The sequence below is a fragment of the Cnephaeus nilssonii genome (genome assembly GCF_951640355.1).
Source record: "Cnephaeus nilssonii genome assembly, chromosome: 6".
Classification (NCBI taxonomy): Eukaryota; Metazoa; Chordata; class Mammalia; order Chiroptera; family Vespertilionidae; genus Cnephaeus; species Cnephaeus nilssonii.
Genome location: NC_137077.1, coordinates 25580026 through 25607739, shown reverse-complemented (window position 1 = coordinate 25607739; position 27714 = coordinate 25580026). Strand labels below are relative to the sequence as shown.

Below are 27714 nucleotides of genomic sequence, written 5' to 3'. Positions count from 1 at the left end.
GCTCTTCAGAGGCTGTCTTCTGACAGTCATTAGGATTCACTACAGACTGAAGTGGTATGGATGGGGATCTGACGCCTTCCCTGATAGGAAGACCTATCACCCCAACAGGTATAATTTCTGATTTGGAGAGAGTTTCAAAGGTGCCGTGGAAAAACAGCAAAGACAGCCCTCTTTGGCACAGTAATTCTAAAAGGCTCGCTGCTTTTTGACAGCCCCCTCTGGGCAGGGCCTATCAGCAGCACCAGATGGGGTGGACATAGGCCCATCTTGAGGTGGCATCTTCCCAACCACCGGCACGAGCCAATCATATCACTCCCAGGGAAAGCCTGCGGCTCATGATCATAACATTGGCCCCAAGCACTGCACGGTGTGTGCCTTCTCCTGCCTCCCTGAGCAAGTTGAGGTTGAGCTGCAGAGCCTGACCTTCAACATGCCTTTCGAATTCCTCTGCATACAGATTAGATAAGGGTTGGGTTTTGTGTTGTTGTTCTGTGGTTTTTTTCCCCCCATTGGAAACTGCCAATTACTTTAGAACTCCTTGTTTAGTGCACGAGTCAGATATTTCAGTTTTTGCAATGCGATGTTGGAGTTGATCTCTTCCCTCGGAAAAACTGCTAGTTGGTGGTGGTCAACAGAAGTCTTGACATAAACATTAGCAAGGAAGGTTCTTGCTGAGACTTGCATAGAAAAGCTCAAAGGAAAAAAAGAAGAGCCCAAAGGAAAAATTGGGAGAACTCATTTCAGCATGAAGCTACAAGATGGAAGAAGTACATTTAAGTCAAACAAATGCTGCCCCTTGACCAACAGATGCAGGAAGATTTTACTGCCAATAACGGCAGCTCCTGCGACAGGAATCTGGCTCCTCCGAGCACAGCTTCCTCTCCTGCTGCTGTTTGCTGGCCTGCAGAGACCCACGGTGAGTTCCCAGGTAGAGCACAATTGAGGAGGTGGTCTCTCTCTGATTAAAGCTCCAGTAGAGCGTTCTCCTGGTACCTTTCAATGACCTTTAGGCACTGTGGATCTGATTTCATTCAGACACGGTAAGTTTTGCTGGCGAAGAGTGTGGAAAAAATTATTTGAAATTGTGTAATTCTTTAGTTTATAAACCTGACATGGACGCTAGAGGTATGGCATTATTTTCTGGATTGTCCACAAAACTTAAGTAAAACTGCTTTTGTAGGACAAATAATGCAAAATTAACCAAGTCTATGTGCCTTTTGACTGTATCATATGGATCAACTCAAAAGAAGTATTATAATTTAAAGTTCCACCTAAGGAAAAACAACCTAATATTAAAAAATAACTGACTACATAGTTGACATCTAGTAATATAATGAAGTTTTAGAGTTTACCATAAGAAGGTTTTGACAAAATGTGGTATTATTGATTTGTTGTTGTTTTGGCTTAAATAGATTCTCTAGATTTACTTGTAAAGTTGCTATAAAGAGTTATTGGTTGAAATTATTTAAGCAGTCTTAAAATTTTTTTCTAATTTATAACAACTAGATGGTTTAACATAAATAACAGTAAAAATATCAAATGGTATTTTTTTTTTTTAGTTCCAGCCGCAAATCTTTGATATTGACTGGATGGAATTGTATCTCTTAATATATTCCTTAATGAGTACAGTTCATTAGAAAAGCATCAATCCTTTGTCAAGCAGGAAAGATCTTGGGATTTAGATCATGGAAATATGGCTCTACATGATGGGCTAATGGCATTTAGTGAACTTGCATTCAAACTATAATCTTAGTTTAATATGCACTAGGTATCAATACGTAATATTCAACTGGATCCCCATTAGAAAATGTGTTTTTCCCACTCCTGATTTTCAATAGGAGGTACTTTGCTAGGCACACTCCCGACCACTGTCCACTCTTTACTCACTCCACTACTGGAGGTGGGAAAATTTACTTGATTGGTAACATAAGGAAGGAAAGTTGGGTATGCTGAGTTTGACTCTGCTTTTCTTCCTCCGGGAGCTAGCATGACGGCAAAGGCCAGGAGTTCTGTGTTTCTCCATGAAAGGAATCACACCTGGGTAGGCTGCAACTCAGCACTACCTACAGCTGCATGGGCAAACCTGCCTCATTCTGGGGTTTATTTCTAACAAGCCCACTCGCCATCAGATCTAAAGATGTGAGCCCCAACATGACATGATTCATAAATGCAAATGATATTTTAGCCTTCATATTTGCTCTTTTTTTCTCATTTTTTTTTTTACAGAACCTGAATAGGGGAGAGGGCTATAATTTACTGGGAATCCCCTGGAGGACCCAACTTTATTCATCACTTAAGTCTTTTATTAAATAAACTTCAAAGGCTTAATATAGCTTTAGGTATTTATAAAAGAGGTAGTTCTTTAAACACCCATGAGGAAATGTGAAGGAGGTCAGTAGATGAAATAGAAACTAAAACTAAACTTTAAGGTTATTAATTCTTTTCTTCAACATAGCCAATGTGCAAAAATAAAAAACACCATGATTTTGGTGATACAAACAAGATCACTTCCTCCGTGGGGAGATGTGCATTTTTGAGCTTTCAGTGATATGTATCGAAACAAACTCAATCTCTAACACAGGCCACTGATACAGGAAGGACAGGAGCAGTGTAATGATTATAAGTGAAACTTACTTCAGCAAATACTGGTTTTGAGAAGACGGTCTTATAGAGCACAGAAAATCTGCTATCAGATTCATCATCTGATTGGAAAAATTATAATCAAGATTTTTCTTTTCTTATAGGCTGCAATTAAAATCAACTTTGACTTGGCACCAGATTCCTTTGACGATCAATACCAAGGCTGCAGCCAACAGGTCATGGAGGAGCTAAGTCAAGGGGATTACGTCACAGAAGAACTAGAAGCCCAGACAAATTATTACAAGGCCTGGAACAATGCCCATTTAACCTGGCTAAACCGAGCTAAAGCTCTCCCTAAGAACATGACGATCACACATGCTGTGGCCATCCTGGTTTACACATTGAACAACAATGTGCGCTCTGAATTCACTAGAGCCATGGCCAGCGCTGCCAGGTCTCCATGGCAGTATAAACACTCATTCCATTTCAAATACCTACATTACTACCTGACCTCAGCAATCCAGCTGCTGAGGAAAGGGATTGCCATGAAGAATGACTCTCTGTGCTACCAAGTGCATCATGAGGCCGATTTCTACTTGAAAGCCTACATAGGTGCCACCCTTCGATTTGGCCAATTCCTGCCCACCTCCCTCCTAAGAAAAGAGGCACAGGAGTCTGGGAACCAAACTCTATTTACCATATTTACCTGCCTGGGTGCACCTGTACAAGACTTCTCTCTCAGGGAAGAGGTTCTGGTCCCTCCCTATGAGTTGTTTGAAGTTGTAAATATGAGCTACCACCCAAGAGGAAATTGGTTGCAATTGAGGTCAACTGGAAATCTGAGCACATATAACTGTCAGCTGCTAAAAGGTATTATTATTGATTTAAATTGAATTCACTCTCATCAGGATCACAGGCTATTATTTTTTTAAAGGCCAAGAACAGAGAAATCGGCCTTCTATAATGATGGAACTGACAGATTAGAGGGGTGGGGGAGTCTGATTTATTGGTTTCTCCTCTCTTCTTTCTCCTTAACTACCTCTAGGAAAATACATTTCTACAATGGCATTAATATAGGGGGCATTCTAGATGAGAGAGTAATCCTCTACTGGAAAAGATAGTCCATAAAATATAGCATCTTTTTCTTCTCCCTCAAACTCACTTTTTTGTTATGATCATTTCATAAATAAGGAGTGCTACAAGTAAAGCAGGAGGCATGACTCATTCATTCACTCTTATCTATCACGTGTCTTCTGTGTTCCAGGAACTGGCCTAGGCGGCCCCGGGCAATATAACAGGAATAAAGCAGAACTGCTATACTAGGAAGATTTTAAGTCCAATAAGAAATGGAAATATGAACAAATATCTACACACAAAAGTACAAAGTAACACACCCAATGTTTAAGCAATGGCTGTAGCTGCTCACTGTAGGAAGCTATTCATTCTCTCTGGGGAAAGTGGGGAAGACTTCATAGTAGAGGACCACGGGGAATGGGGGTTTTCAGTGAGAGAAGAAAGGAAGAGTCATTTCAAGCACAAAACAGTATATTATACTACATCACAGAGATTTAAAATAGCCTAGTGACTTCAGGGAATCTCCAGAATTCTGGACGGCTGCAATGTAGGATGTGCAGGACATAGAAAAGGATTGGGAATAGAAAGAGAGTAGGAGAGTGAGTGGATCAGGAGAGTTCTGAGGGAGACCAACTATAAAAACTCATGTATCCCATGCCCAGGACTTTTGAACTGCATGCTGTATGTAGGTAATGAGAAGACACTAGAAATTTTTAAGGAATGGAGGGAGCATCATTTAGATCAATACTTTAGCAAGAGCTCTGATGATACTGGGGGAAATGAATTGAAGCAGGAGAAATTAGAGATACCACAATACCAAAAAAATATATTGTTAAGCTCTTTTTTTAGAAAAACACATGGCTGATTCCATTTTATCTTTGTATGTTGCCAGGCATAGTCAATTCACAGAGTAATAGTTATGTAGCAAACGCTGTGCCCTATTTGATTTAGAGGGAAGGGGAATGTTCTTATTCACATGTGCAGTTGTTTACTCTTTTTTAAAAAAATGTATCTTAATTGTTGAAAGTATTCCAAATGTCCCCCTTCCATCCCACCTAATGAACCCGCCTTCAACCCACCCCCACCCATCCCCAGACCTTCACCACACTATTGTCTGTGTCCATGGGTTATGCATATATGCATGTAAGTTCTTTGGTGAATCTCTCCTCACCCCCCACCCACCCACCCCTGCCTTCTCTGAGATTTGTTGATCTGTTCCATGCTTCCATGTCTCTGGATCTATTTCATTCATCAGTTTACTTTGTTCATAATATTCTACATATGAATGACATCCTGTGAGACTTGTCTTTCTTTGACTAGCTTATTTCTCTTAGCATAATATTCTCTAGATACCTCCATGATATCTCAAAGGATAAGAGTTCCTTCTTGCCCTGACCGGTTTGGCTCAGTGGATAGAGCGTCAGCCTGCGGACTCAAGGGTCCCAGGTTCGATTCCGGTCAAGGGCATGTACCTTGGTTGCAGGCACATCCCCAGTAGGGGGTGTGCAGGAGGCAGCTGATCGATGTTTCTCTCTCATCGATGTTTCTGACTCTCTATCCCTCTCCCTTCCTCTCTGTAAAAAAAAAAAAAAAAAAAAAAAAAAAAAGAGGTCCTTCTTTTTTACAGCTGCATAGTATTCCATAGTGTAAATGTACCACAGCTGTTTTATCCACTCATCTACTGATGAGTACTTAGACTGTTTCCAGATTTTAGCTATTGTAAATTGTGCTGCTATGAACATAGGGGTGCATATATTCTTTCGGATGGGTGTTCCTGGATTCTTAGGATATATTTCTAGAAGTAGTCTTGCTGGGTCAAAAGGCAGTTCCATTTTTAATTTTTTGAGGAACCTCAATACTGTTTTCCACAGTGGCTGCACCAGTCTGCATTCCCATCGGCAGTGTACTAGGGTTCCCTTTACTCCACATCTTTGCCAGCACTTGTCATTTGTTGATTTGTTGATGGTAGCCATTCTGGAAGGTGTGAGGTGATACCTCATTGTCGTTTTAATTTGCATCCCTCTGATGATTAATGACGTTGAGCAATTTTTCATATGTCTTTTTGGCCATCTGTATGTCAACTTTGGAGAATTGTCTGTTTAGGTCCTTTGCTCATTTTTTCATTGAATTGTTTTCTTCCTTTTGTTAAGCTGCATGAATTTTTTATATATTTTGGAAATTAAAGCCTTACCAGATGTATCATTGGCAAATATGTTCTCCCATACAGGGTTCCCTTTGCACTTTGTTGATTTTTTTTTGTATGTACACATCCAGTTATACCAACACCATTCATTGAAGAGACTGTCTTAACTCCATTGTATGTTCTTGCCTCCTTTGTCAAATGTTAACAGAGCATAATGGCTTGGGTCAGTTTCTGGGGTCTCTGTTCTGTTCCATTGATCTATATGTCTGTTCTTGTGCCAGTACCAGGCGGTTTTGATTACGGTGGCTTTGTAGTATAATTTGATATCTGGTATTGTGATTTCTTTAACTTTGTTCTTCTTTCTCAAGATTGTCATGGATATTCAGGGTCTTTTTTGGTTCCATATAAATTTTTGGAGTATTTGTTCTAGATCTGTGAAATATGTTGTTGGTATTTTAATAGGGATTGCATTGAATCTATAGATTACCTTGGTTAGTGTGCCATATCAATGATGTTAATTCTACCAATCCATGAACATGATATATTCTTTCACTTGTTTATATCTCTCACTGAAAACCCCCATTCCTACTTCAAGTTCCCTATAGTCCTCTTCTAGGAAGTCTTCCTCGTTTTCCCCAGAGCGAATGAATAACTTTCTGCAGTGAGCAGCTACAACCATTATTTAAACATCGGGTATGTTACTTTGTACTTTTGTGTGCAGAGAAGGCAGCTCCATCCTCTGTTCCACCTTATCTAAGCCTCATCTGCCATTGTGCTAATTAGTACAATCACTTTAGTTGAAGACAAAAAAACTATACACACTTGGAATGGACACAACAAATATCCACCTAGCTCTACTAAAAAAAAAAAAAAAAAAAGAGGAGGGTTTTGATTGGCTTCAGAATACTTTCAGCTATTAACTGCAATGTGTTTTTCTCAATGAGTAAGCTATATCTGAGAATTTTCTTAAAGTCATTTCTGTCAACTGATAAATAATACTCTATTTATCCCCAACAGCCTGGAGCAGTATTGGATTGATCCATACATGAACAATGGGAGGAGGGAAGTGATGTGTTTTCTGGTCTGGGAGTCTTTCGCTGGGATTGACTGAGATCAATGTGCTGTAGGAGAAGAAAAATAATTTTCCCTCTACCCTTCTAGGTTCTTGGCTGAGACCCACCCCCTCCCACCATAATGAAAAGACAGATTAACAAGAAAAATAATAATTTTATACATACAGGAGCTCCATAAAAATATAAGATTCCAAGGCAGTTAGGCAATTGAAGTTTATAATGTTCCTGAGCTAAAGAAAGGAATTGGGGGTCTGGGCTTCAAAAGGGAGGAAGACAATTCATAGGAAGATGAGAAGAGTAAATATTTTGGAAAGCCAATGTTTGCCCTGCCATTCAGATAAGTCTCTCTGATATAAAAGGTTATCTCTGGTAGTAGCTCTCTTCCTTTACAAGAACCTCTAAATTCTTTTAGGCAGTTAAGGGGGAGGTAAAAAGCCTTTCCTGAATCTGCTGGCCTTGATTGCCTTCAGCTCAAAATAATCATCATGACAAAGAGGCATATTTTGGGGTGACATGTTCCTGATTTTCTAGGTAACTGCTTTCTCCCAGTCACCTGGACTGTGTGATTCGCCTCAGCCTAGAGAACTCACAGGTGGTGTTCTGGAGTACTTATACCCAATTCCTAATGAAACTGGAATCATCTCAGGAGACTGTTTCTTGTCCTTTTCATTTTTTTATTAGCAGAAGCCATAAGCTATTCTATGTCCCAAAAAGTCCCTATGAGCCAGTAACTTATGCTTCCTCTCTTGTTCCCTCTTAATGTGGAAGACATGATATTTGAAAGCCAACATGAACACATTTAAAACTAGCCAGCCAGAACACTGTAATTCTCCCAATGAAGAGACAATAGATTAAAGAGTATTCCAGCCCTTCAGTGTATTTCAAAATTGGTTCTGTTAACTTGCAACTGCAGTTCTCAAGTTCAAAGAGTTCCCATGAATCTGTTGCCTTCAGAGAGTTGAGGGGTCAAATTAGTAGCATAATATATTTAGGGAGTGAATTTGCAAAAGAAAAGTTGTTTAAGACATTCTAAACTAATAGCTTTCCCTTCTAATTCTCTCCTCACATGGCCTATACTGGTTACTATAGAAACAGATGTTTTCAGACCCATGGAAAGACTCAAACTATTTGGCAGGCTAGTGTATGTTAGTTATTTGCCCTTAAATGTTGCTTCTTCAGCAAAATAATCTGTGCCAAAAATCTGTAGACACACAAATACATGCTCTGTTCTGTATTACTGAATTCACAAAGGAGAGGGATTTATTTGTTAAAATGTTTAACATAATCAAAATTCTTACGCATGTTTATAGAAAAAATATATAGTCAATTGTAGTTGCTAGCAGTGAAAACATGGGCAAATGGCTTAGTCTGTGCCTGTTTCTTTACAGGTAAAATAGAAATAAATTTTTAAATAAAGCCTACCTTATTTGATTCTGAGGAGTAAACACACTTAGAATAGTATCTGACACATGTAAGTACTCAAAATGTTTTCACTACTATTACCATTATTATTATTTATTTTATTTTATTTTATTAACTTCCTATTTCCTGCTTTCTTTTACTCTGGGCTTTAATTTTCTCAAATTAGTTTTACCTATTTTGGCATCACATTCACCTTGAAGTAGAATGTCTATCTCAGACAACTGGATGAAAGAATGAGCATGTGATTGAATGAATCTAGGAGAGCACATGGCAGTGGAAAGAAAATAGACTTCTGGCCCTAGCTGGTTTGGCTCAGTGGATAGAGCAACAGCCTATGGACTGAAGGGACTCAAGTTCAATTCCGGCCAAGGGCACATGCCTGGGTTGTGGGCTCAGTCCCCAGGGTGGGGCACGCAGGAGGCAGCCAATCAATGATTCTCTCTCATCACTGATGTTTCTATCTCTCTCTCCCTCTCCCTTCCTCTCTGAAATCAATAAAAATATATTTAAAAAAGAAAATAGACTTCTGAGCCAGTAAGAACTGGGCATATGTTAGTAGATATGTAAACGACGAAGTCTGAGCCTGTTCCTTCATTTATAAAATGGAGGCATTGCTTGCCTAGAGGAAATGTTAATAGCAACAAACACAACTGAAAAACTCCAGGAAAGTATTGTGGATATGGAAGTGGGATAATAGTTCAATGGAGCAAATGTGTACTTCAGTAATACTTACAGTAAGAATAGAAACAAAGTGTTATTGGTGGGGTTCCCACTTTGTCCCCATCTGTTACCAGTGGAAGTAGAGTTCTTGCAATGTCACAAGGAAAGGAATTTCCTGAGACTGGCATGGGAGGATGAATGATCTTTATTTCCATGAAATTAAACCCCTGGGTTTCCAATATCCCACCATGGAAAAAGTTCAGTCTTGTCTTCAGCAGGGCAAGAATTAAGGGCACTGCCCAGAGTCTCCTCTCCATATTAAAACACAGTTCAGTCTAGCAACTGGCTAGCTTAGCTTGTGTTCCCAGCTGCAGTCCACCACATTTGGTGTCTTGACATTTCTGTGTCACAGTTTTATGAGGATAACACAAATAAAGGATTGTTATGAGGATTAAATGAGTTAATTTATAGCAAGTGCTTAAAACAGATTCCAACACAGAATAAATTACCTAATGTTAGCTTTCATAATGGTGATGAAGATGATAAGATGGGGATGATAGGGATGCTGATAATAATAAAGACGGAAAATCAGGAGATCTCTACCACCAACCAGCTTGGTAACTTGAAATAAATCTCTTATCCTCTTGGTGCCTCTTTTCATCATCTACAAAATATATAAGCTGAGTTATGTTAATTATAAATATCTGAGAATACTTTTTTCAAAGTAGCTAACTTTAAATACTTTTATTATAAATTATCTAAGTTAAAAAATGAACCAAAGAAGAAATTAGGTAGCTTTTTTTTTTTTAATCTCTGCTACCTAAAATATCTCTAACTCTTTTGTTTGTTTTTACAGCTTCCAGCAAAAAGTGCATCCCTGCTCCTGTAGTTATTGCTGCCCTCTCCTTTTTGATCATTGTCACCATCGCTTTAAAAAGTGGAGTATAAAGGAATTTTGTCATTTTGCTTTTCCTGAAACCTTTGGCTTTATTCCAGTCAGCACACCCTGTATATCCTTGCAGAATAACTCTGTGTCCCCCAACCCCATCAGCTAATGCAGAGCTGACTCAGCCCACTGCCTATGAGTGGGCCTGTAACTCAGTATGTTCTTTCTCCATAGACACAGAGATCGTGCTGGAGTAGAAAATGACACAATCAGAGTTGATGAAATAAATTCAGGACACTTCTTTGGCTTTGGGAATTGGATGGGCCTTTTTTTTTTTTTTTTTTTTTTTTTTTGAGTGGAGATTAATACCTCCCTGAGAATGGAGCTAACACAGTAAAGGAAGAGCTAAGAAATGAAAAAAACTGAGTCCGGATAAGAGTGAACAAGGCCCTAGTTCCAACTGTTCCTGAAATTGTATATTGTAGGCTTTTCATTATATAAATCAATAAATTATATTTTGCTTAAATAATTTGAATTAAACTTTTTATTTCACGCAATTGGAGGTGTTATGATGAATATAAGGATACTCCCTTATTTTTTATTCAGCAGTCCTAAATAAGAACAAATCAGGGAAGCTTGAGTTAGAAAGCAAAGGACAAATTCTTCATCAAATAGAAAAGCTTTGAGCCCCAGAGACATAATTAAGGATTGAATTTTCTTCAGAGATTTTTATTAGTTTTCAAGACCAAATTAGTGTAGTCTCAGATGGGAAGAAACATGGAAATTTGAGAAATACAAAGGACAGATGGTAGTAAAATCCCATTCACTACCAATAGTGGGGTGCTGTACACCTGTTTCTAAACTATTTTACAAGAGTTAAAATTTAAAGTCATATGGTCATTTACAGACAACTTATAGAAAACTGGATCTTAAGTATTCATTGCAAATTTAAATATTTTAGGAAATCATGTGGATGAGTGTGAAGATAAAGATTTGGGAGGAAAAAAGACATCTAATTACCAAGCAAATATCAATGACATATTGAGTCTTCATTATGTGTATACAATTAGGTAAAAAGGAGTATAAGTCAATGAATTTCACAGCTGGGAATGTTCTCCACCTCTTCAGTAGTATACAAGATGTGAGGTGATGGGGGTAGGGGGTATTACTTTACCTCTTCTCCAAAGACCCTTGTATTTGGCTAAATGGAGTGGAAGGGAGAACCAGCTTCATACCTTGGAATTCTGAAAGTCTGTGCTACTTAGAGATTTGGATAAGAAACAACAAAAGTGAAAATCAACTCATCTAGCCCCAGTAGGACTTCCTGAAGGGTCTCTGTCATGATAGAAGAGACTCAATGGAAAATTAGAGGCATAAAATCACCTGGTAGAGAACTCAGCCATCTAGTACTATCATTGTTTACATTGGGATTTTGAGAATATCAGGGACAAGGGCACCTCTGTCACCTAGTTTCCATTGGCCTCTACACCCAATAAAGCAAGCATAGCATTTCCATAAAGATAATTTATGTGATTCATTGTACAGAGACTTTGTGCCGAAACTGGTTTGGCTCAGTGGATAGAGCGTCGGCCTGCGGACTCAAGGGTCCCAGGTTCGATTCCGGTCAAGGGCATGTACCTTGGTTGCGGGCACATCCCCAGTAGGGGGTGTGCAAGAGGCAGCTGATCGATGTTTCTCTCTCATCGATGTTTCTAACTCTCTATCCCTCTCTCTTCCTCTCTGTAAAAAATCAATAAAATATATTTTTTTAAAAAGAGTATTTACATTGTACAGAGACTTTGGCAGGTTTGTGGCTACCTAGTAAAGATCTATTCTGGGGGCATGGATCCAGGAAAGCTCTGCAGTGAGCTTTTGTTGGTAAGGCAGTGATGAAATGTGTAAGGAGTAGCCTCCCACATAGGAAATACCAAAAGAAAGGGGAAAATCAAGTCTTCCGTTCATGAAAATTCAAAAGAGAGATTCCTTCTAGCTGAGGCAAGAGGAGAAGCTTCAAGTAAAGGGCAGCATTTGAGTGAGGCCTTGGGACATTGGCGTGGGAGCAAGGGGCAAGAGAAAGGAGAAAAAAACAGGTAGGAACAGGTATGTATCAAATGCGTAGTGCCAAAAATCAGTACAAATAATAAGCACTTGGAGTTTAGAGAAAAATTAGATTCCTCTGGCCTGGGGTTGTATATAACTTTCTATCAGAGGAGAGGCTCAGGGGAGGGGCTTCAGGTTGGTAGGAAAGAAAGCTGAGTAGAAAAAAGAAGTGAGATATAAGAATGATCAATGTACATAAAGGTCAGAAAATAGGTCTGTAAGAGTGAAGCAGTAATGTAGACTGGAAAGTTGAAGCCACGCAGTGAAGCTCAAAAGCCAGCCTAAAACATCTGATCCCCATGAGAAATCAATTTCCTGGATAAGACAATTCTCCCAAATCAGTTACTCTTAAGAAGGCTCCCACTATCAGTAGCAACAGCATCCCTAAAGAGCCTGTTAGAAATGTGAATTCTAGGGCCTGAACCCAAATCTATAGAATGAGCAAACCAGAAATTGGTGTTTAACAAGCCCTCCAGGCTTGTGACTTACATGATTATAATTCTTAAGGGAATAACCACATTTTTTAAAAGATAACTTAAGTCTTCCTCCTCCTGATGCTACTGCTTTACTGAATAAAGTCTCTGGAAATAGAAATGATTCTCTTGAAGCACGTAGATGTGTGGGTTTACTTAAGGAGGAATGTATATCGTTTGCATTCCCTCAATCTCTGCCTGAGTCCCAATTTCTTGAGCAAGAAGTATAGAAAGGGGACCATTGATTTAAATTAATTCAAAGTCGGAGTTCAGGAAACTTTAGACGACCAGTTTCAAAAACTTCTCTATAATTTCTGCTCTTTTGTTATCTGGGATATCTTCTGAAGATAAGTGGACCTTCCAATGTGCATAAACTCACATGGATTATTAAAGGAGACTACATTATAAGGTAGCTTAGTATTTATCACCTATAGTAATTTTATTAAAGTAACACATGCACTTCTCTTTTTGTAAATACAAAAATACTCCAGCCCCATTTATTATTTTTATCTTTATAAAAAGATCTTTATAACTAGAGGCCCATGCACAAAGGGGGGTGACCCTCAGTCAGGCCTGCACCCTTTCCAATCTGGGACCCCTCGGGGGATGTCTGACTGCCAGTTTAGGCCCGATCCTGCAGGGGCCTAAACTGGCAGTCGGACATCCCTCTCACAATCCAGGACCACTGGCTCCTAACCACTCACCTGCCTGCCTGCCTAATGCCCCCAACTGCCCTCCCCTGCTGCCACTGGCTCCTAGGCAGCCATTGGCTCTTCTGAGAAATCCAGAATGGCCCCGCTGACAGCTGTCTCTCTCTCCAGGCCTATCTCTGGGCCTGATCTGCAGCTTCTGTGACAGCTGCTGATCAGGCCCTGCCTCTCTCCCCACACCAGCCTAGCCCCGCCCACCCACCAGCCGCCAGCCTTGCTGTGATAGGAGCCTGTGGTCCACAGGGGAGGAACTGAGAGGTGCTCCATGCACTTCCTGGTGACTGTTCGTTTGGTCATTTTGGTCATTATGGACACTGGCTTTTATATATTAGATATACACTGAGTGGCCAGATTATTATGATCTCTGAATGCATAATAATCTGGCCACTTAGATATACTAAGTGGCCAGATTATATATATATTAGAGGCCCAGTGCATGAATTCGTGCATGGGTGGGGTCCAGCCAGCCTGGCCAGGGGAGGGAACATGGGCGGTTGGCTGGCCTGCCTGCTGGTCGAACTCCTGGTCGAGGGGACAATTTGCATATTAGCCTTTTATTATATAGGATATACAGTGAGTAGCCAGATTATTATGCATTCAGAGATTATAATAATCTGGCCACTCAGTATAGTGTTCTAATATGTCTGTGTGTCCTGAAGTTCTCTATTTACTCTTACTTTTTAAAAAATTATTTCAGTGAAAGAAAATTTCAGTAGAGTTTGGTTAAATTGAGAAATCAGGATTCCTGGCCTGAGTTGTCTAATAATCTGAATCAAATTAACTTATACTGAGTTGTCCAGTTCTTGATTTGGTAAAATTCAAGAGATTTATTTAGCTAGGTGCTTTCAGAGATACCAAGATCTACTAAAAATTGTCTACTGATAAAAAGGGAAGCTATTATAAATATTAGAGGACTTTTCTGTCTTTCTTCCTTTTATTATTTTTTAGTAATCATGCATTTTGTTTTGCTTTTGCTTTATGGCAATTCACTTTTTTCTCCCTACTTATGTTTCATTCAAACAGGTCATACTGTGTCCAAGGTCTCAGAGGAGGAATGAGACGAGGCATAAGATAGAACCAAGTGCGTCTTCCCCATTTTGTTCTTGTCTACCTGAAAAAAAAAGAGTGTAAATGAGAGTTACCCCAAATGAAAGTCTTTGAGGGAAACATTAAATAAGAGTGATAGGATTGAGAGGACTACAGCTTTCCCCTAATGTTTTCTTCCACAAGCTGGGAAGCAGCAGCAGACAAGTAGTCACTAGAGTGGTGCCCAGTGGTGAGAAAATGGCTGTGAGAGGCGCTGTGAGTGAGGCCAGCATCTGAAGATTATGCATCATTATTGAAATAGGCACCACTCATCTCTAACATTAAGGGGACACACTAGCCACCATTTCCACTGGCATCTGGAGGACTACCCTTGAACTACCATTATATCACAAAAGGACTCTTCATGGTTCTTGTCCCATTCATTTCCACCTGGATCTCCCCAGCTGTTGAAACATCCTGAGACACAAACTACAACCAAGAGGAGGGAGTGAAACCCAGGGCACATACAAGTTCCAAAAGAGTAGCAAAGTGAGAGCAGCACCTTCCTACTCCCATTTATACGTAGGTGTGTATTTTTTGAGGGGATAAAAGCAAATGGATCAGCTCAAGATTCTCCCCAATATAAGACACCAATTAACAGATATCTATTGCAAATGAATGAGGTTTCAGCTTTGGAACTGAGACAAAATGCAGAATTAATGTATTAAAAGGCATGCTTTTTCCAAGCCCTCTAAACCCTGGAAATAGTCAAAATCCCCTTAACCCTCACCACTGGATATTGTGATGGTCTTATTGTTAGGGAGCAAGGAAAAAATGTCTTAGTTAAGATGACAGTGGTAATTACAATGACAGCCGTGGCTTTGGAGCTGAGTTCTTGGCTGGGCTAACAAAAGTGCAACTTTCAAGTAGCCATAAGTAAGGAGGTTGTCTTGGTGGAAGTGACTGCATAAAAGGCTAAAAAGTACATAGAATACCTTCTTCTTCCCTCTTCATCAAAAGCTCACTAGTAATTTCTTTCCCTTTCAGTTTCTCATGTTTTGGCCTTTTCTAAAAAATATATATATATTTTTTTAATTGATTTCAGAGAGGAAGGGAGAGGGAGAGAGAGATAGAAACATCAATGATGAGGGAGAATCACTGATTGGCTGCCTCCTGGACGCCGCACACTGGGGATCAAGCTCAGAACCTGGGCATGTGCCCTGACCAGGAATTCAACCTTGATCTCCTGGTTTATAGGTTGATACTCAACCACTGAGCCACATCAGCCAGGGTGTGTGTTTTTTAAGAGTACAGAGACATTTTCTTTTTAAAGGAGAAAATAAGGTTTAGATTTTAAATGAGGAAATGTTTAAATAAGGAAAATAACTTAAGCATTTTCCCTCAAAAAGAAAATTCCAACAAATAACTAGAGTTATTAATTGCTTTTCTTATTCTCAACAAAGTTCCTATTAGTTGTCAAGTGAAATAGGGCAATCTTGAGAGCATACACTCATTTAGAACGCATGAGAGCCAAAGACTTTATGGTAGATAAATGGACTTATCTAACTTTTCTTCCCCGCTACAAGCACATCTCAGACAAGTGTTATGGCAATTTCATTGTGAGAGATTAGATCACCTCCAATTTTCAGCCTCTAATATAGGCTAATCATAAGATCTCAGTAGGAGACCAATGAAAACAAATCATATACTCTAATTTTATTTATGTAATAAAATTATATTACTTCTCATTCATTTTTCTTATTTCCTTTTGGATAAATCTAATAAAAATATAGATTAGATTGTTTATGATAGCCAAGGCCCTGAGGTATATAGAAATTGGTATATGAGTGACAAAAATGCAGAGGGTTACTTTATATGCTTCCTAATTCTGAACATCGTTTCTGCCAGATTATCTATTGATAATGTTGATATTTACCTGGACTTTGCACTATAGTAACTAGAAATAGAATTACTAAGAGTGAAAATTAGTTTAAGGTTATTTAAATTATCCTTTAAGATGATATATAATGTTTAGAAACATCCTCAAATCAAATGTAATATCACCTTGATTTTTTGACAATATATTCTTTTTAGGAATACCATTTCAAGAGGGCTTTTTTATTCTTTTTATTTGACTAAAGCAAACTTGAAGCAAATTGTTGGCCAAGTGACTACTCTTTGTACCAATGTCCCAATAGACCATATGCCTAGCATCAAGGATCTAAAAATGTGCTATGAAAACTCACAGGATTTGAACTCATTTTCTGCCAAAAATGAGCACTTCTGTTGCACTTCTACTAGTCATTGACTTTCTTAATCCCATATGCACTAATTTCCAGAGTCTGTATGGCCTTTTGGAGGATCTCTAAGGTTGGTCTCATATTTTTAACAATTTGCTCCAATTGTTCTGCGGCTGACTCAATGGTATTCTTAGCATTCGCAATTTTTAGTGCATCCTGCAACTTTTTCACATTGTCTACTGTACTGACTTTGGATGGACCTGCACTTGAGCTTTGCTCAGATGTGGTAGCATCTGATTGCTCTTTGGTGTCTTTTCTATAGAAGTCACGTAATTGAAGACTCATGATGGGATGCATCATCAAGAGTGAAAGAGCAGATTCCAAACTCGAAATGATGTTACCACTACTCATCAGAGAGACAATAAATGGTATATGGACTTGTGTTAAATTTTCTCTAGGTGACTGCTGCAACTCTTTTACATTGGTATTCTTCTCAACCACTGTGCACATCGCTGTTGCAATCTTGGAAAATATAGGTGGCTTTTGCGTGTTGTCATCCTTGGCCGCCACTACAGATTGCATCTCCTTAAAAATTCTGACCATTTGTTCAAAGACTTCCTTAACATAACTATCTTCTTTCACAGCCATTGAGATGATCTGAGAATTCATACAGCTATTAAACAATTCGGTGAGTGTGTTTGTGACGGCAGCAAAATCTTGAATGTGAAGAAAGAATGTTTTGGCAGCTTGAATCAGCCTCTCTTTATCCTTTTCTGACTTTGAAGACATTTCTCCAACAAAATGTTTCAGCACTGCAAAACAAAGCAGGAATCCAAATGAAAACTAAAAGAATATTTGTTAGCCATAAAAAAAGACACAACGTTTTATCTAAATATGAAGAAGACTCCAATTAAGGGTTGGAAAGCTACACAAGCTTTAAAGCAGAAATGATCCTCTGCTTTAATAAAAATAATACCAAAACTATTAAACCTGAGTAAGAGTGTTTCATTGGATTTAAACCACATATCAAATATTATGTGCTGGATCCTGAACTAGATATGTTGTTATATATAGTGACACTATTCTCAGGTATTACCCTCAATAAGCATTCAATCTAGTGGAAAAGATTGAATAAAGTATTACAAATTATACAGAGAGGCTGTGGTTCTAGTTAAGATAGAGCAAGTACCTTCCATACAATCTTTCCTACTGATTACAACTAAAAACATCAGACAAACTATACAAAGTAACAATCAGATAACTCTGAAAGATGGAAAACAGCAGACCAAAGAGGTAGAGAATGCAGCATTTCAAAGAAGATCAAGGCCATTTGATGCAAAATCCCAAAATGTCTGTCCTGTCTAAAAATGTTTCAGTACTTTAATCACAAACTTCATCTTTTGCTATAGAGAGGAGTGTTAGTGTCACTAACCATTGTTCATCATCCTATTTGTGCGTGTGTGTGTGTGTGTGTGTGTGTGTGTGTATCTCCTCTAAAATTTTGTTATATCAATCATCTCCTCTTTCTTTTATGCTGTGGACTAAATAGTACCCAAAAAAATTCATATGCTGAAGCTTTAACCCTCAATATGACTATTTCTGGAGATAGGGCATATATAGTAGTAAGATTAAATGAGGTCATAAGGGCACAATTCTGATATGATAGGATTAGTGTTCTTGTAAAAGGAAATACCAGAGATCTCACTCACTTACTCTCTCAGTCATGTGAGGGTGCAATGAGGTGACTACTTGCAAATCAGGAAAAGAGCCCTCACCAAAAACTGACTGGGCTGACACTTAATGTTAGATTTTCCAGCATTCAGAACTGTGAGAAAATAAATTTGTTTTTTAAGCCATCCAACCCATGGTATTTTGTTATGGCTACCAACTGGCATCTTCCACCTTCTCACTCTTCATTTTTCCTTCTCCGTTACATACATATTCAGTTTCCTCCTCAATTAAAAAAAAAAAATTTTGACCCTGACTTCAAGTAATGACGCCATCTCACCCCTTCCTTTCTCAAATTTCTCACAAGAGAAATTGTAATTTATTCTGTCCCCCATTGTTTTCTTATAAGGCACCAATTACTTCTAATTATCACATCTGTGAGCCTATTTCCAGACCCTTGCCATTTTGAGTTCTTGGCATTATTTAAAATTGCTAATTACCTCTTCCTACTTCAAAATTTTCTCTTCCTGAGGCCTCCATGAAGTATAACTCTGGTCATTCTATGTACTAAGCCTTTATTTATTTTTTCACAAGCTTGTCTTCCTTCTTACCACCAATAGCTTTCCAGTCCCCTAAGCTCAACAAGGCTGTGTCTTTGACCCTCATAATATTCTACACTTTCTCTCTTGGAGATCTCAACTGTCCCCATAACTTACAAATACCATCTGTATACAGATGACTCCTAAAACTCCTAGTGTAGCCTCAGCAGTTCTCCTGATCTCCAGGTCTTCATTTGCAGCTACCTAGTGGTCATCTCTATAGGTGACTATGCCAATATACTCCACACCATGTATCCAAAAACTGCACTTGTCTCCTCAAAAAACAAACACTTTTTCCTCTTAATCTATGCTTTATTTTCACTTTATTTTCCATATCAGATCTATCCCTAAGATTTGTTAATTCTCGCTGAACTTATTCTACCTATCCCCTCCCTGACAGTCCCATAACTACTACTCCAGTTACCTCTCATCTTGGGAGATAACTGTAATAGTGTCACATTTGGTCTCAATACCTTTAGTCCAGAGGCTACAGATGCAGTTCACAGGCAAAATCCAACCAGCAGATGTATTTTATTAGACCACCGCAATGTATGTTCAAAATTCATATCAGTTGCCAAATTTAAAAACTGAAAGACAGAAATTTTGATTTCTAGTGATTATTTTAAAAATGAGATGAACTGACAGCATTAAGCCCAGGATCTCAGCTGGAAATATTAATCAGAGTGGTAGTTCTCCTCTTTAGACTAGACGTTCACCCTCTACACCCTTTTGTCTTACACTAAGTGTTTCAAGTACTTACATATCTTGCCCAGCCAATGTATGAATTGGAGTTGCTGACCAATTTTTACTGCTCATACCAACTAATTCAGTTTATATAAAGTGACTTTTCTTAAATCTAAATCTCCTAACATTATCTCACAATTAAAAACCTTTATGGTTCAATATTGCCTAAAGAATAAAATAAATCTACTTGCCTTCCCTTCACAGCTTTCATATATACCTTGTACCACCAGCATAGTGGATTTTTCCCCCCGAAAATGCTCGACAGTTCTTTGTGCATCTCCTTAATATACCCTGTACCAATCTCCATACCCCAGCTCCTACACCCCTGTGGAAATCCTGCTTATCTTTCCATACCTAGTTCAGACTCACGGATTACATCTGCTTTTTGCTTTTTTCACCAGGCCCCTACCTGGTGGGGCCCGAGGATGCATCCATTACAAATTGACCCATTGGAATAAAAATAAAATAATATCCCACTCAGTCTTTCCTTAGGACTATAATAGGCAGCACCCTTAGATTTTATGTCTCCTAGCTAGCATCTTGGTTCTTTTCCCTCCAACCACACAATAACAGAAATTATTGTTGTTAATATAAGAAGAAGAGCTTCCATTTAGTCAGCTTTTGCCATAGATCAGACACTATGCCAAGTGCTTCACGTGCATTATCTCATTCAATCCTTATAACAATCCATGAATTATGTACTCATACTCACGTTACACTAATGAAAATGTTTAGAGAGAGTGACCTTCCCAAGGATACTTGGTTAGTAAGTGGCACTTTGGGTACACAAAATCAGGACTTATTCAAAAGCCTGCAGTCTCTCCACAAAATTACACTGGGCTGAGTGATTCTCCTGCTTCTGGAGAAATAAATGGGGATTAGGACAGAATCTAGGAGAAGATGGAAGACTCTGATCTAAACTTTAAGCTAAAAGAGTCACATTGGTCTTTAAGGTTTTTATATTGTTAAGACATTCACCAAGATAACAAGATAGATAGTGATAAACATCAGAAAAATTAATAGCACACCAAAAAATTCACATTTGGCTGGAAATATATTTGAATTTATATCTCTTAGGAACCTGAACAAAGCAGTCAGCAACAGATGGAGGTACAAATGCAACAGAAGCTAAAGGAAACATAATATCTAGACTAGTTGACAAGATGAAATCCCAAAATCTGAGCCCTGCAATCAAAGAGCCATCTTCTCTAGTGAATTGAATTAATTCAGTTGTATAGCCCTTTTCAAGAATAAAAAGTCCATTAAAGAACATAAAACTAAATAAGCTTTACCATGTTATTAGTCTTTCAAATTATAATTACTTAATATATACTACTTTTACATTAATATAAGAAATAGAAGAATTCTGGGAACTAAGTCATGTAAAAATAGTCCATAAACCAGACAGGCAGAGGGACCCAGCAGAGTCAAGCAAAGCCTGTAAGTCATCACATTCCATCAGAAACATCCAGATGAAACCAAATGAAACAGCACTTCAACAACACTACTAAACAACTGCTGGGACTACTGAACTCGGAAACACAGCAAGGTAAGCAATCTGGGCGTTTCTAATATTGTTCCTCAATATTATAGGCAATTTGAAATAACATGTCAGTCCTAAACCCTAGCCATCAATATAATAAAGTAACAAAACAACTTGGTTTTTAGAGGATATCATGGCATGTCCCTTGTGATTATTTATGTCTCTGAAAATACTAGAGAAAGAAGAAAATTTATAGCTCATATAACTGATTGTCAGAGAAGACAAAGTGGTAAAGAAATCCATTTTAGAAAGGATTAAGGATGAAATGACACCTGTGTCACTGGGTGTTCACGTGAATTGTTAAATGTCCTTTCATGTCACTAATCACATCAATATTAATTTCAAATCACATCAATATTAATTTCTCTCTTTAAATTTCTATACCATTTGACAGTCAGTGCACTACTCTTATTCACAAAAGTATCCTGAGGAATTTTTATTTGAATATGTGATAACCAATCGATTTTCATTTTGTAAGGTAGTTCCTTTCCTGAAAAACTAAAACAATTGCATAATATCACTAAATAAACTTTAACTTTTAGATACAATCATTGAAATATTTCTACCACTTCTTATATGCTTTTGAACGTTTACTTCTCAATTCAATAAAATTGTCATGGATTCAGTAAGAATCCATCTGACTGAAGCTAGTCTTTGTTTCCATTCCAAATGCTAATCACTGACGTTCCCAAATTTACTTCCTTTTTTTTACAAAATAATTAAAATACATGTGCTTTCCAAACTCTGTTTTAGCAACCGAGCACTCATCCAATACAATTTTACCCACCCACAACACAAACACAGCAACACAAAAAAGCAGTTGCTTCAGCATAGACTGGGGTGAAATAGGCAGCCAGAGACCAAGCGCTCCCCCTACTGGCTAGTAATTCCCCATCAGACTGTCTGGGCTCTTACCTATTTCAAGAGCCGCTACAATCAAGTACAGATATAACAGCACAAACTCTGCTGTTTAGAAGTAGATGGTAACAGTCCAGAGTGAATTTTTCAGTGACAGGGAGCACTATCATGTGATAAAAAATAATGTAAAAATTTACATTTACCATACAAAAGGTGCAGGTAAGTAGACCACTTAGCTACCTGCTAGAACCAATCTTTAAAAGTCATTTTTAAATTACTTTAAAATAATTTTTTAAACAGTGAATTTTAAAAAGTTCATATTTAAAAGGTGATCCATGAAAAAATAATAAGATAGAGGAAAGTATATGGTTCAGAACTAATTTTAGGTACAATACTATATATTCTTAATAAGATATCACTTAGCCATGTCTAAGTAATACCTAGGATCTCTAAGAAGGGTGACTCCAATTAATTGAAGGGCTTTTGTTTTGCTGAGTGAAGTAAGGAGCTAAATTGTCATGGTCAATAGTGGAAATGCTGTACATTACCAACTGTGGTTTTTTTCCATGTGGTATATAACCTCACCTCTAAATATCAAGCATGTATTTAGCAGTAACAAACTGAGAGGGTGCAAATTGTTAATCATCTTTGGGTGACTGAATGTCTCCATATTGACTCAGTATCAATACATACTAAAGTGTGACTTGTTTAAAATTTGAATTTGCACAAGTCAAGCACCACCTCTATCTACAATTTTGAATGACATATTACTTTCAAGATGACATGTAATTTTACTATCTTAACACTTTGTGGACCAGTAGTTTTATTGCCAGCTTTACCCAGTGGCCAGATAAGTTTCTATTGAACGAGTAAAAAAAAACGTTTCACATGAATGTTAAAGGCACGCCTTAAAATTAAATACCCATTGCATTTTGAAGTTATTACATTCTTACAAGCTAATATCTTTTTAAAGTATGATACTTTGTAAAACACTGTGTAATATGAAGCGAGAATTCTCGTGAGCCGTCCGCAGTGTGTTAACTATAATAGAATTTCCATGAAAGCAAGAACCATGTCTTTTTCATTTTTGTGTGCTCTACAGAACCTAGCATCCCACCTTATCCATAGTAAGGTGCTACTCAATTAGATAAATTGTTACTGAATTATTGAATTGCTTCCTTCACCAGGCTCTTCAAATTTCACCTAAGAAATAATTCATTAGTTTCACCTTCAAACCCCACCTCTCCTCCATCTAATTCTCTAGCATTTATTTCACTGTTGGGACAGAAATAATCTTGTGTGGTCAGTACTGGAGCAGGTATAGGAGCAGGCAAACTGAAGATAAGGAACCCTCCCAACTACTTTCCCCAAGAAGAAAAGAGCTAGGAAGGTAAGCCAGACTTAGAAAAATAGAAGTCCTTTTCTATTAGATCTGAAAAATAATTCTGAGCACGTCCTGATGTCTCTTACTCAAACTTATTATTGGCACAAAATTATGAATTGGTGCCTGGATCATCTGGGTATAAAGTGCACATGCAAGGGATTCAGCATGTAAAAGAAAATACTACTTTCGCAGTTGAAAAAATATTGTGTCTTTGGTTTCTGGTAAGATTGAACTTTTCTCATCAATTAGCTACTATTAGATTTACTGTCTGTTCAGTTGTTTGCTAATTTAGGTATCAGATTATTACTTCATTAATAACATTTTTTAAAAATTAGTATTTCATTTTTATTGTATTTTTCATAGTCTGCTTCTAGTTGCTTTTACATGGTCATCTTTCTTAATCAAATTTTAGTCTTTTTCAGCCCTGGCTGGTTTGACTCAGTGGATAGAGCGCCGGCCTTCGGACTAAAGGGTCCCAGGTTCGATTCTAGTCAAGGGCACATGCTCGGGTTGTGGGCACGATCCCCAGTAGGGGGCGTGCAGGAGGCAGCCAATCAATGATTCTCTCTCATCATTGATATTTCTATCTCTCTCTCCCTCTCCCTTCCTCTCTGACATCAATAAAAAATATATATATAAAAAAAACCCATATAAAAAATTTTAGTCTTTTTCAATGTTTTTAAGTTTGTAAAGTCCTCTTCTATACTGACATTTTAAAATTACCCATTTTCTTCTATTTTATTAGTTGATTTTTTACATATATTATGCTAATAACATTTTTAAATCACCTTTAATCCCTAAAACTACCTCATTATGTCAGAATAATTTATGAAATAATAATCTCAATTACCATCAGAGATACTACATTTATTATATATTAAATCAAATGTGTAGAAGGGTCTGCTTTGAGGACTATTTTGTTCCACAATTCCATCTACTCTTTCATCTGTATAATACTGGTTAATATTGTATCTTGAGTGTTTTAATATTTGAGAAGGAAAAAGTCCCATCATTATTTTTCCTGAAAAGATTAGTCTCACCTATTCAGTCTTTCGGATATATTTTATAATCAATTTGTTAAGTGTGCTAAAATAATTAATTTGTTAAGAAGAAATTGTTCACTTGGAAGCATTTGACCTCCAATCCCAGAAGAAAGTTCATTTCTTCATTTGTTTACCTTGAGGTAAATAGAATCACACCCCTTTTCTGGAAGTTAGGTCTTCAGATAGTGGCATATGATAATTGTTAGATATATTTCTACTTTTTCAAGGTAAGAAAAACTCCTCTCAACTAAATATCTGAATAGGGATGTAGTTGGTGATCTTCTGAATTCAAAGTCAGGAAGTAGAGTTTTCATTTCATGATAAGATCTGAAAACTAAGACCCCCCCCAAAAAAAAAAAAAAACACAAAAAAAAAACGTTTAATAGAAAATTCCTAGAAGAAAAAAGAGAAATCAAAGTCCAAATTTATAGTTATAATATCTGTTTACAACCAGATGGTGAGTTTGGGGACTATTTAATAGACTCTCAACAAACAATTTCTTTAAATGGGTATTTTTTAAGCACTGTCTTGGGGAAGTTTGTGTTGTGTGTGTGTTTTTTACTGGATCTGAATCAAAGATAAAAATGAATTTTTGACCATGATAAAGTTTATTCCACCAGGGGTACCAGTGCATTTTTCTAAATTTAACAGCATAGGTGATTGTGTTCCTCATCCATTTTTTAAATATCTTCCCCACTCCATTTCCAAATTGTATCTTTATGACTTCATGTTTCCTTTCCTGAGAGAAAAACACCTCACATCCTTCATCCCGAACTTCTCAGGTTGCCCTATCTAGCCTAAAAACCATGGTCCTAAATGAGGGCCCAAGATACTATCTACTCAAAGAGAGAATGTGCCAGATACCACACAGATATACAGAACTCCATTTTCTCTTTCTTTTCTTCCAAGAGTTTAAGTGAAAAATAAAAATGCCAGCACATAGCAATCCTGCTCAAGGTATGCACATTGAGTGACATTGTTTTCACTAGGCTCACACTTTTAGACAAATAACTCATAAGAACATGCTTATTCCTTTTTTCTCTTCATGGTACTCTGAGCCAGAAGTGCAAACACATGAGGCTCCTACCAGATTTATTCTATTCATTCTATGGTGTGCTTTGCTACTTATTCCTTAATACTTCTGTGAAATGGCATTATCTTCTTTCGGTAACTCTAAGTTATCTTAATAATGGCCAACCACAATATAGATTATTCTAAATAACTTATTTTATAAGCTTTGAAAATAGAGAATCAGAGAAACAGTCATAACTGCTGTCCCCTGCACCATGTCTTTTCTCCTCAAGTGAGATTGTAATGCAAAGAATCTTGAATCTATACTCCCATCACATGGATTTTTTTGTAAAGGTCTGTTATATTTGCCTTTCAATGTCCCTTAAGTTTAGAGAAATTGCCTGTAAAGTTATATAAAGTGATGTGAATATTGTAAATAAGATAACAGAGTATGTAAACAAAATTATATATTAATAGCCCTGTAAACTCGAAGATCTTAATATTCTTCTGGCCCTATTAATTTAACTCCAAATACTGAAGAAATCAACCCTATAGGTCTATTCAGTGTGGTGACTAGAGGTTGGAGAAATAAAGGAGCAAACCATTACCTCTGGTTATCAAGAGCTAACCATTTCAAACTGCAGTGTTTCAAATATGTTAATAAATATTACTTGAAAATAATCACATTTATTTATTAATAATCAGATGCCTCAAAAACACAAATATTTCCTATCTAGGATCTCCCCTCACCACAAAATGTAATTCCTTAATGCATCCATAGGTTGTATTCTGCTACCTGCGTCTCCATACACTGACTTCAAGTGTCATAAAAATAATTGTTTTGAAGAACCTGTTGAGTTTCCTGAGGAATTCCTTACATTGCATATTGCCACTTTGCTTTTCATGAAATAAAAGATTTCCTGGTCAAATCTATGCAAACAGCAGATATTTTTTTAAGATTTTTAGTGAACATTTACCATTTTATTTTTCAGAGATCATATTTGAAATATGGCTCAGAGTGACTTCCTCTACCCAGAGAACCCAAGGAGGCGGGAAGAAGTGCACCATCTTCACCAACAGCTCCTTGACTGCTTATCTGACAGCTTCCGTGCCACCAATGAGCTGATTGGGGTTTTAAATATGCATTTGGGGTGCAGGCTGGCCTCCATTGAGATGAACAGAAATGGGACCATCAAAGAAAACTGTGATACCATTATCCAAGCCGTGATGGAAATTCAAAAGGAATTGCAAAAGGTTGATGAAGCACTAAAGGATAAACTAGAGCCAACCCTTTATAGAAGACTTCAGGATATTAAGGAAAGGGAAACAGAGAAAATTGCAATCGTACAAAAGGTTATTTCAGTCATCCTGGGAGAAGCCACTTCTGCAGCCAGTGCAGTGGCTGTTAAACTCGTGGGCTCCAATGTCACAACTGGCATAATTAACAAGTTGGTCACCGTGTTAGCTCAAATTGGTGCTTCTCTCCTTGGTAGTATCGGAGTTGCTGTTCTTGGCCTTGGCATAGATATGGTCTTCCGTGCCATCCTAGGAGCAGTGGAGAAAACGCAGCTACAAGCAGCCATCAAAAGTTATGAGAAGCATCTGGTGGAATTCAAGTCAGCCTCAGAAAAATATCATCATGCCATTACTGAGGTCACCAATACAGTGAAACACCAAATAAAATAAACAGCCACCCTATTTGCCACTGGAATACTTTCTGCTTCTCTTTCAATAATAGTGTTTGGTTTCTTGGATTAGTTTCATTTTCCAAAGCTTCCAACATAGACATAAATAAGCTAACAGATTGGAAAGATTACTTAAGTTTTGCATCATGACAAATGCCTGGACCAGTTGGTGCTAGACCGTGGGAGAGAATCCCAGGATTCTTCTAACTCTGCTCTACCAGCTCAATATTAGGGTACATGCTAATGTAGAGTAGTAGATGTAGGGGTTGCCTTTTCCTTCCTAATTTCAAGTCAAAATCTTCAAAATGTACATTGAATGCAGAGGTTTTTATTCCTAACACTTCAGACATAATTTAGTTCTAAGAGGACATACTTAGTAATTTCTGCCTGGACACAAATCCTGGGCCTTTGAATGTAATAGAAACACTACCATAATTTCAACCATCAATTAAAATCCAATTTTCTGTAAACTGGAAAAGACTGGAATACAGTTTGTAACTTCTTACTTCTATGATGAAAAGAGTCAATGGTTCTGTAAACTTCTAAATTATACACTATAATCTGAATGGACTTTTAACAGATAAAAGTTAAAACTAAAAAAATAAAGGTTTTGTTTCTATCACTATAATCAACCCTGAACAACTGTTGTGTGGTAATTAAATATCCCTCAAGTGAAATGTTTGAACACTCTGGTACTTTTTTTTTTTTTTTTAAGCAAATCCAAGATACACCTGCAAATAATGCATTCAGAGTGCAGGAGAGGAAGTAGCAACTCTTTCAAGAATTTGTCAT

The 27714-nt window shown here is 37.6% G+C and overlaps 3 protein-coding genes across 5 annotated transcripts; 2 read left to right on the top strand and 1 right to left on the bottom strand.

Moving 5' to 3' along the window:
• The first annotated feature begins 401 nt into the window (after positions 1-401).
• Positions 402-10328, top strand: ART4 (ADP-ribosyltransferase 4 (inactive) (Dombrock blood group)). 2 transcript variants are annotated; one of them, XR_013813673.1, is made up of 4 exons: positions 402-916; positions 2745-3450; positions 8259-8341; positions 9809-10328. XR_013813673.1 is itself a non-coding variant. In XM_079774293.1 (3 exons), exons 1-3 carry the CDS (start codon positions 746-748, stop codon positions 9898-9900), a joined length of 969 nt encoding a protein of 322 aa, XP_079630419.1. In that variant the 5' UTR covers positions 403-745; the 3' UTR covers positions 9901-10322. The 2 variants fall into 2 exon arrangements, 1 of the variants encoding a protein (XP_079630419.1); XM_079774293.1 differs by lacking the exon at positions 8259-8341 and having other exon boundaries at positions 403-916; positions 9809-10322.
• Positions 10329-16444: 6116 nt separating this feature from the next.
• On the bottom strand, positions 16445-19196 carry LOC307102284 (uncharacterized protein C12orf60; the record flags this gene model as incomplete). The annotated part of the gene is made up of 2 exons (XM_079775787.1): positions 19128-19196; positions 16445-17199 (listed from the first exon to the last, which is right to left on the bottom strand). Exon 2 carries the CDS (start codon positions 17174-17176, stop codon positions 16445-16447), a length of 732 nt encoding a protein of 243 aa, XP_079631913.1. The 5' UTR covers positions 17177-17199; positions 19128-19196.
• Positions 19197-20859: 1663 nt separating this feature from the next.
• SMCO3 (single-pass membrane protein with coiled-coil domains 3) lies at positions 20860-27544 on the top strand. 2 transcript variants are annotated; one of them, XM_079773485.1, is made up of 2 exons: positions 20860-20947; positions 26230-27544. In XM_079773485.1, the coding sequence occupies exon 2, from the start codon at positions 26246-26248 to the stop codon at positions 26921-26923; it is 678 nt and encodes a 225-aa protein (XP_079629611.1). In that variant the 5' UTR covers positions 20860-20947; positions 26230-26245; the 3' UTR covers positions 26924-27544. The 2 variants fall into 2 exon arrangements, with proteins under 2 accessions (XP_079629611.1, XP_079629612.1); XM_079773486.1 differs by lacking the exon at positions 20860-20947 and adding an exon at positions 23071-23189.
• The last annotated feature ends 170 nt before the right edge of the window (positions 27545-27714 follow it).

Bases quoted from the DNA above. Each gene is read 5' to 3' on its own strand.
- ART4 (XM_079774293.1), top strand. From the start codon at position 746: ATGAAGCTACAAGATGGAAGAAGTACATTTAAGTCAAACAAATGCTGC. The intron at 917-2,744 runs GTGAGTTCCCAG...CTTTTCTTATAG, and splicing joins CTGGCCTGCAGAGACCCACG to GCTGCAATTAAAATCAACTT. The intron at 3,451-9,808 runs GTATTATTATTG...TTGTTTTTACAG, and splicing joins TAACTGTCAGCTGCTAAAAG to CTTCCAGCAAAAAGTGCATC.
- SMCO3 (XM_079773485.1), top strand. From the start codon at position 26,246: ATGGCTCAGAGTGACTTCCTCTACCCAGAGAACCCAAGGAGGCGGGAA.